Source organism: Coturnix japonica, chromosome 2, assembly GCF_001577835.2.
Source record: "Coturnix japonica isolate 7356 chromosome 2, Coturnix japonica 2.1, whole genome shotgun sequence".
Lineage (NCBI taxonomy): Eukaryota > Metazoa > Chordata > Aves > Galliformes > Phasianidae > Coturnix > Coturnix japonica.
In genome coordinates this window covers 72,174,225-72,184,477 of record NC_029517.1, presented here as the reverse complement: position 1 = coordinate 72,184,477, position 10,253 = coordinate 72,174,225, and the positions used below count along the sequence as shown (strand labels likewise).

Genomic DNA, 10,253 nt, shown 5'->3' with positions numbered 1-10,253 from the left:
AAACAGAATAAACCTTAGTTCTAGCTTCAGAAATTCAATACCGCAGCAGTAACCCTTACAGTATCTTCAAAGGTCAGTTAAAGGGAGAAGATAAAATGTCAGAATGAAACAGTTCACACACTTCACAGCAGTTCAATGTTTCTCTTCTCTTGCACAGTTATCTGCCAGAATCTCTTAACTTTGCAGTTGTTTTCAAAGTTTCCCATTGTTTTCATGAAGAGAAAAGGAGAAGTAAGATGGAAAGACGCCTTACATTTGATGGACGCAAACAAACTGCTGTTGCAGACCTCTGCGATACAGGAAAGGGAAACAAAATCTACAAAATGAATTTTTATTAAATGAAAGAAAATCTGTTTTGTGGGTCAAATATGAAATAGAATATACAAAAACTTTACATCAGATCTCTTTTCAAAGAAATTAAATCCTATCTAGACTGAAGTAGCACTCGTTCTTCCCAAGAACAACACAAATGGATGAATACGCTCCTTACGGCAGTACAGGATCACACAGTGTGCTGTGCTAAATTTCTGCTTACAGAGAAGAAAAGTTAAAAATCCTAACGGTGTCCCTAAAGAATCCAACTACTCCACAAAGCAACTTAAAAACATGACTTTTGATCATTATCTCAGAAGCAAATGACAAGTGAGTCAAGTGCAGAGTTCACAAAGCTTGCATACGATGTTCTCTGTATCTATACAAATATAGACTGTTCTTTTTTTCATTTATTTTAAAAATCCTTTTACATTTGATAGTATTCATTTGTGGAAAAGGATGATGAGTTCATCAGGTTCCCGCTGTACTACTCAAGCAATCGCACTTACTTTATCTCATCCTGTTCTTTCAGATTGTTACCAATAAACCACAGACTGCAATACTGTGAGAAGTTGCTGTATGCTGAAGCACAGACCTTTGTATTACTGTCCTGTATATGAAGGTTCTGCAGAGCTCATAACATGTCTTTGGCATAGCACACCAAGTCCCATTCCATACTTTTTTTTTGTTTAAAAAAGTATATTTTCCTTTAGTAAAACACCTTAAAAACATCTATTTCTGATTTTGTAAAATAACGTGTCACCTCTTGTGTTGCTTTGCAAAATATACACACACATTTTGGAAAAACATTGAGCACTGACATAAGGGACTCATCTGAAGTCTGATCTGCTTATGAGAAGGAAAATATAATTGGAAATTCCATCTTCTGCACGAATGTCACATGAAGTCATTCAGTTCAGCTTCAAGTGCTGCTGCCATCTCATCTGCTTCAGAACTGCTTCCCTCCTCATCTTCATTGCTAGATTCTTTACTGGATTCACTGGCAGCATCATCTTCATCCAGTTTGCGCTTATGGCCCCTGGAAAGACATGGAGATAAAGGTCTATGAATCAAGAATCACAGTATCTGGCTGCTTATTAACACAGACCACTAATATTTGACAGAAGGAAAAAAAAAAACAAAAACAAAAACAGGCCTAAGGACTCCTATCTTTTCAGCTTGAGACAAACAACCCCCACTACTGATTTTTAATTGCTCTTGCGGGTGCAAAGTGCTGTTAAATTCATTTCTCCCATTGATTTCATTTCTCCCATTCCTCTGAACAATGAATGGAAACAAAACTTAAGACTGCTTGAAAAAAATCAGTTAATTTAACTTCCTCTCAGGTAACACAAGAAAATGTGAGTCTGCCACGAGAATGGGAAACTACCAGAATTCATTCTATTTTGCCATGTGAATATGAAATATCTAAGTATCTCTTTCATGTTAAAATTAAGCCTCAACTGCTCAACCACTCTGACTGCTCTAGCTGCTCAACTTGTGTGCTTCATTCCTCCTTGTTGTGTCTCTTTGAAGCAGCACTGCTGGGCTGAGCTCATGACGTTACACAGGAAGCTGATGTGTGCTATATTCCGCCGGAAGAATCATATTCCTGGTTGTGAAAGATCTCCAAGGAAAAATCTAACACTTCAACTGGGACAAAGCCATAAGCAGAAGAATTTGGATTTGTGGAACCCTAAAATCTCTTTTCTTTGCCAAAGCAGAATTTTATATCAGATATATACTTCCGAGGCAAAAATAAAGTTGAGATCTTGCACAGAATTCAAAATGAGCTGTAGAAATACCTCCAAGAATTACTCCTTGATCATTTGATAGAATTTCAGAGGAATATGCTCAAAGTGGGTCTCTCTTAGATGTCCTTTTCAGTGTTAGGTAAAGCTTCACTTAGAGAATGCATCTACTTGCAAGAATGAAAAATTAACGAAGTATCCTCAGCAAAAAAAGTAATGATTTAGCAAAGGCCACTTCACTTCTAAGCGTATAGACAAGTACCACACAGCAAGAAAGATCTTTAATAAATACTGACTTGAAATACGTATACCTAAAAGAAATAGATATGAAGATTAAAAGTCAAACTTCTGAGCTTCTAAGCAAAACTGAAATACAAAGCAATTTCTATATATACAATGATGTTTTTGTTATCATTCGTCCAGAGCCATTAATTCTCAGAAGACCATACTTGCTGTCTGGCTCAGTGACACCTGACCTTCCTTGTTTCAACTGACAAATCAGGGTCCAAGATGTCCAATGGTAGGAGAACAGCACTGTGTTGCTCTGCCTTTCCATTATGGGTTCTACTGGGCCCAAAAGACACAGTGCGGCTGCTTTGCTGATTACCTGCTCACTATGATGTTAGATTTATTTTTCCTTCCGTACAGGGTGGTAGGAACAAGTTTGCAGATGACACAAAACTTGAGGAGTAGCTGAGGTATCAGAGTCATGATGCCACCCAGAAGGACTCAGGCTCAAGAACTGGGCTGACAGGAACCTCATGGAGTTACAAGAACAGGTGCAGAATTCTGCACCTGGGGAAGAACAGCCCCAGGCATCAGGACATGCTGGGGATGGGGCAGCTGGAAAACAGCTTGGTAGGGAAAGCACCTGGAGGGTGCTCTCACATGAAGAAGCACCCAGACTAAAAATGCTCAATTGGAAGAAATAGCACATTTCCATTAAATGTCATACAGAGTTAGTGTTTTACTTGTTTACTTCACGAGGATTTCAGCCTTGAGAGATACCGCACAGTTTTAGCCATTAATTACACTATTAGCTGGAGAAAAGCTAATTGCTGAATAAAGAAAGCTGAGTCTTACTCAGCAAAATCAGAAAACATTACTGTTGAACAAGTAGTAAATTAGAAATACAGCCTTGGTGCTAACCGAGCAATAAGATAAATAAAAACACAAGAGAAATCTACAGAACAACGTTCACAGTAGAAAACAATCATGTTTACAACATTTCAGCTACGGAAACTGAATGAACCAACTGAAAATAAAATGTACAGTCTGACAGCACGTACTGCAAGTCTACTGGTATCCAATGTAATACCAAAGAACCTGTACGAAAATATCCAGTAACTGAGTGCTAGTTCACTACTCCTAAAAGCGAGGAACTATTTATTTACTGAACAATCAAGCCAGAAGCCAGCAGGAGATGCAGCAAACTCCCCTTTTCACTTAGATTTACTCCAGAGCAAATACATTTTAGAGCGGACAATCAACAAAACACAGCAATCTAAAATGCTCAGTCTAACTTGTTAATTCAGGAATGGAGTACCCATCTACAACAAGTTTTTCCAGGAAACTTTGAGGGAAAGTCCTGACATGTTTCCATCTCTCACCCAGCTGTATCAAGCAGCACCTTTTGAAATACAGAAAACAAAATGCCATCTGTTTTGTCAGTTCTTGTTCTCTTGAAACAATAGCTCTATTCTATTCTAAACATCTTCATTTAATAGTTAGAAGGAAAAAAAAAAAACATTAAACAAAACTAAACACACAGGTACACGTTAATCCTCTGCTATAAAAAGGAACAATCTGAATGCTGCTTTTATTAAGATATAAAAACCTTGTGCTGTTTGTGTACTGCAGACTGCATCTTCGTGCGTCCAGAAGTATTTATATGCATATTTTATATGCATATTTTGAAAACGCCTTCAAAGCTAACTTGGATAGAAACGTGGGAGAAGAACATCAATAAAATAATGCTGCATTTTCTACTTGTGAATTCAGAAAAGAGCGATAACAGATTAATCACTACTGTCTTAAGAGAAAAGTAATATTTTCTCATATTTTTTAACAGAATAAAGAATTCCAAGCGTGTATTTTATGCCCTCTAATTGGTATTTCAAGTTTTCTGAGACATAATGCAAACAATTCTGAGTGGAAAAATTATGCACATGAAGAATTCCTTCTCCGTACTTAGGGAGAATGATTCAGCAGTTCGTTACAGGCTTCCATCAGCCTCATTTGCATTTTTAACTGTAATTTTGCTTGCCTGATATTAAACAGCAAACGAAATAACTGAGTGTCATTCACTTCACTGACAAACAAACTTTCCAAAAGACCTACAGCTTTACATATCTGACAGCTCTGAGAGAGATCTGTACAATTTATATTTCCTATGCATTAAATATTTATCCCTTGTAATAACCAGTCCTAGGAACCCCATGAGTTTATGTTATCCTACACTACAGCTTTCCTTCTCATGGTCAAGTTCATCTCAGTCTTTGAAGTCATAATTCTAAAGCCCCCTCGTTTTTTTAACCAAATCAAAAGCAGCTTTATTTCATTATTATTATTCATCTGAGACTTTTTTCTTATCTAGGATGGAGAAATCATCATAAAAAAAAAAAAAAAAAAAAAGAACTGCATTTGTGGAACAGTATTTAATTGAGTTATCAGCATATTTAAATAAACTTGTAATTTGTGATGATATTAAAACAAAAAGCAGTTGCAGTTACACATACATAAAAGTTATCTACAGAAAAAAACCTCTACAGAATGCTAATGAGAAATATACTTGGCGATATTCCAAATGTAGAGACAGGGGCAGAAGACAAAACTGAGCTGCAATAGAGCATGGTACGTGTATGAGAAAAATAAACCAGGAAAAATTATTCAAAATAGACATCTGCTCACTCAATCTATTAAAATGATCCCTAAACTATAATTGCAAAATACAAATACAGGTCAAACCAAAATTCCATTTTTATCATTTAATTATCAAATTTAGTTCTCCGAAAGAGCCACAGGGAACAAAGCAGTGAAAAGAACTTCAGTATCTGCTGCTTCTTCCACTCTAAGTTTGTAATCCATAGCTGAAAAATGGTGCATTTTTTTCTCTATTAATAAAAAGCAGATTTTTTTGGGTCTGTTTTGCATCCCAGTGGCATCCTTTTAAGAAATACAATGCAATATGAAAAGAGAAATATCTAACAAGTAAAACAAAGGGTAATGTAAACATTCTTCTCAACGAAACCAAACAATCTTTTTTTCTGTACCTTGTTTCAAACAACTGCAAAAGAAATCGCATCGCAGAATCATAGAATGGCTTGGGTTGGAGGAGACCAACCACAAATGTACAGCTAGTATTTAAATAAATCTTCACTTACACTCTTAAACTCCAAATGCCTACATCCTCCACTCCAACCCTACTTTGCTAAGCAGTAAACTTCTGAATCACTGAGACTTGACCTGCTATTTCTAGTAGCTCCTAAAATTGGTACACTAACAAAGTAGCCTACAGACTCAAGTCGCTTGGTTTTGTGTTTTGTTATTCAAACAAGCAATTTTCTCATAGCACTGATATCATGAATTGGGACTTAAAACTATTCAAGTTACTGAATATGAGTTTTCTGATGAGAATATTCATGTAGCACCTGTAGGCACTTCCAAAGGCAATGGTTTGAAAAGGGAATTTTAAAGCAGCTGCTACAATTACAGCCCAGGCAGTATTGCTGCAAGACTAACTACACTGCCCCAGGCACACTTCTGAAGTCCAGTGTGAAAGGCCTGTCCTGGTTTCTGTACACACAGAGTCCGCAGTGTTCCACAAACTCCTGTAAAAGCAATAAGGGTGATGCTAAGTTCTAAATCTAAAACGATGGGAGTCTGACTGCCTTTCATAGGACTTCCACTCTGAGAAATTTATTCAGATAACTGGCGTCATGAACTAGAACTCACATCAGCAAAACTTCTCTTTAACCAATTCTGAGGATGCCAGTACAGTGCCTATCTAACAAGATGAAAGGATGTGAGAGCTGAGAACAAGTAATTGAAAATCAGTGCTGTGGGCATTCATTTAGTACATAGGGCAGGCAAGATGACTACACTTTGATTCAGATATTCCAAGTTTTGCTTGAAATAGATACTTCTTGACATGGGATACATCATCCTTTATGCATGGTTGGTATAATAGTAAGCAACTGCCTATAAAACATGGGGCTCAGGTGTACACCTGAGGCAATGTATCTCATACATCTGTGCAAGAATACTGAACGGTCTGTCCTGGCACAGCGGGCTACTAAGCACATGGCTGAGCGCAGCGAGTAGCATTAACTCCATTTTTTCAGACTGGAGCTTATGCTTGTACCTCACCCTAATGCTATCACAATGAAGACAGTATTTAGCATCACGGGAAAAATGTTTCATGAACTCATCCAGCATTCTCTGCAGAACTACAAGATGATCCAGAAATCTAATACAGAGAAAAAGGCATAGAATACATTTATTGCATAGCACCAGTGAGATTGGTCTCACCAAACAGCACGCTGTCAGTGCTACTAAAAAAGACATTAGAAGAAACCCAACAATTCCAACCAAACAGCTGGATGATTTTGAACATACATAACTGAGATCTAATTTATTACCGTTGTAGCAATTCCAAAGTTTAAAAAAAAACAACAAACAATTCTGAAAACTTCTAACACTATTTTAGCAACAACTTTCTAGATCTCTGAAATACACATGCTAATGTACGTCTAAAATGAAAGGAAGTCTTTAAAGACAGAAAATCACAGTAAGCATAAAAGGATTTTGGGAATGATAATAATATATCAACAGGAATACTTGACTTCACAGGAATTTCACTAATACTGTCCATATGGCAAGGTAGCATTTTCCTGATATTTAGGCCAACAGGAAAATCTGGTAACTCTCCCCCTTCATTGAAAATAATTACTCCTTAATGATTAAGTGCTTGCTCAGGTTATTTAACACACTGAACTAATAATGCTTGCACTGAATAAAGCAAAACTGAGAAATTGGATCTATAGTTTTGCTTATACTATGGAATCACAGATAAGTAAACTATACCTACTATCTATTATTTCTTTAACTTCAAATTACTTGAAAGTGATTCATGTAGTTGTTACAAGGAAACAATTTAAAACTCATAACATGGATTATTTCTTCCAAAGAAAAATGATCACTTTATGTCATGTAACTAATACTCTTGCCATTAATTTGCAGAAGACAACAGAAAATTAAATATCCTGGTATGTATGTGGAAAGTCAGACTGTTACGTGACACTTTTAAAATGGAAAATGCTCAAATGCATTCTGGCATGTAATCTCTCAATCTCTCAATCTTATTTTAAAGTAACAGAAACAGAATGATCTGTTCTCTTTTCCTGCACAACTTCTTTTGAGACCAACTGCATTTGAAATAAAACCTCCCAACATAGCAGTGAGCCAATACGCAGGAAAAAAAACCCACATCAGTCAACACGTGAGTATTTTAAAAACTAAACCGGACCTTTTTTATTTGATTCATGTTCTCTCTCCAGCTTTATCTAGTTTACAAATGTTACTATTCTGACAACTAACGTAATCAATTTGTGCTGCTGCACTAGTATTGGAAGTAGTCTAGTCTATATCCATACACAAATATATAAAGCCTAGAGTCTTGTGTTACTCTAAATTTTGTCACAGGAAATACTGAAGGAGACAGGCAGTAATGTCTCCCAGTGTGATGAAGAAAAACTTTATACGTCTATCTCTTATTATTAGAGATCTAAATGTGAGCTAATGCTTTTAATAAAGGCAGCATACAATAAAGGCAAAAAATAGGAAAAAAAATGTAAGACATTCGAGCAAAGAAGAACATTCAGAAGCGTATAATGAGATACTAATTTTTATATGAAAAAACATCTGATTCCTCTAGGGAAATAAAATGCTCTTCATTTTTTTTCAAAGCAACACACTGGATGTAAGGTGGAATACTTGTATCAATGTAACAGAGTGCACCTGAAGTTTAAAGATCAAACTGCACAATTATGGTTAGAATTCACTTTTCCTGTAATCTCAGTTGGGCTTGTTCAGGACAGCCCCTGGACAGGCTCTGCTGCCTGCCTAGCAGCACTGTAAATCAGTTAAATTCTCCAACAGCAACAGAGCACAAGTTACCCACTTTTGCTATGTTGGAGTTAGCAGTTAGTTTTCAATGAGTATGTCACCTTAAGTACTTTCTTGCATACAGGTTGCACCATTAGAGCTGTTACAAGAGAGCAGGTGATACTGTGGAGACTGTGGTAATGCTAGGGATGTGAGAGTGAGACTGTCCCTGGAAATGAGCTGCTCGATTTATTATTTGGTATCATCATTTTAATGGAATGCTTGTTCAACTAGTAGCTCTGCTTCTTTAATCAGAAAAAATATATCACTCCAAAGGGCAAGATTTGCTACAGAATACTCAACACTTTCCTTCCCCCATATCCTCCTCACTCAAATTTACCTGCGCTGCCACATTAAATTCTTCTTTATTTACTGACATAGGTTTCGTACAATAAATCTTTTCTCCATGTAATAAAATTCATTTGGGAAGACTTTATTTTGGAGATGAAATAGCCATGAAATACAAAGCTACAAATCATGGAACCTAGAAAATAATTTAACCATGTAAGAAGTTGTATTTTAAGTCAACGTATTGTATAAGCGTACTTCAGACGCTCCAGTACACTTCAAGATGTTTTAGAAAAGCCAGTAAATTACAAAATGAAAGGCAGAAAGTCAACATACAGCAGAAGAAATTTTAAACATTTATCTGATGGTTTATTTAATACTGACATGTATTAAATTCTCTTTCTTTACAGATATTTCCTAGGATATCTAAAGGCACACTCAAGCTACACCAGCAAGTCTAAGAAGTGGCAAAGTTAAGACTCCGAAAGGGAGATGTGAAATTCTGACTCTGAAAATGAAGAGAAAATCCTTCTGTACAATGTGGTGGCAAAATGCACAAGACATGTGGCAAAAGATACTTTTGCCACTGGGACATCTTCTATGGAATTGGTATTTAAAACATCCATACCATGCTTTTCACATGCTGAGCTGAAAAAATGCACAGACAGTTTCTCACCATCAGCTTGACACAATGTACTTATGAAATGCTCTCACATTCTACACAAAATTTGATTTTTTCCAAATGGAAAAACCTATCAGGAATTCAAATGATTGATGAACTGCTCACAAATGGAGTGACCTAACCATTTTTACTTGTTTTTTATCCCCTACATTAAGAAGAAGTAATGACTTTACTCTATCAATGTTTTCAGTACAGGCTTCAAGTAACCATTTTAACTGTTGATATATAGTGCTGCTTTGCTGCCGTTACAGACTTGCAGAAGTCAAGATTTATGTGCTTAAGTTGTTGTGTTAAATGTAAAGTACTTTATTTTGCCTTAATAGCAGTTTAGAATGAAAGATTAAAAATCTTTGCTAATAAGTAGTTAATGTACTTCTTGGTTTTCTCATTCTCAAGAGATATTTAAATATCCATATATTTTACTAAGGGAAAACTTCAGTTGTTTAATAGCTTATGAACTGCAGTGAAGATTCACTGAAGGGGAAAACGCTGATTAAATTATTTCATGGTCATATACATGGCAATTCATCAGAGACTTCACATCAGCTTTCTCAGTGGTATGTAAACTGAAGCAGCATGTTACCAGCTTTCCTCATCCTGATACTACTTCACATCTTCTTTATTCCTCACTGTTCCTTTCAAGTCACAATTGCAAAAGAATATTAATATCTACAGATGGCTGAAATGGGGGTGGTGGTAATAATAAGTGCTAAAATATTCACCCAGTACTGGGAGAGCTGTTTCACTGATGTGAATGGGAACGGGGTACTGGGGCTTGGTAGAGCTGATTGCTCCTGTGGAGAAGCAGAAGCAGCTCCAACTCCAAAACAATTAGATACCAAGAGCTTTTTACATGGATTAAATCCTGACAAAGAAAGGAATTGAATTGCTCCCCGCTTGTAGCACAAGGGCTCTCAATTACAAGACAGAGTGAAATGGTTTTCCTACTGTTCCCCTCATGAGACCAAACACTAAGAACTCAGGATGGGTTTTAAGGACTGATCAGAAATGAACACTGCTTCAAAAGAAAGGCGACATTTCCTGAGCATATAGCG

The 10,253-nt window shown here is 36.5% G+C and overlaps 1 protein-coding gene across 1 annotated transcript in view; it reads right to left on the bottom strand.

Moving 5' to 3' along the window:
• Positions 1–315: 315 nt before the first annotated feature.
• The window catches only part of CTDP1 (CTD phosphatase subunit 1), a 78,765-nt gene continuing 68,827 nt past the window's right edge, over positions 316–10,253 (bottom strand). Inside the window, exon 13 of the mRNA XM_015854801.1 lies at positions 316–1,351. Within this exon, the coding sequence (XP_015710287.1) occupies positions 1,210–1,351 (142 nt within the window). The 3' untranslated portion in view covers positions 316–1,209. The remainder of the gene's footprint in view (positions 1,352–10,253) is intronic.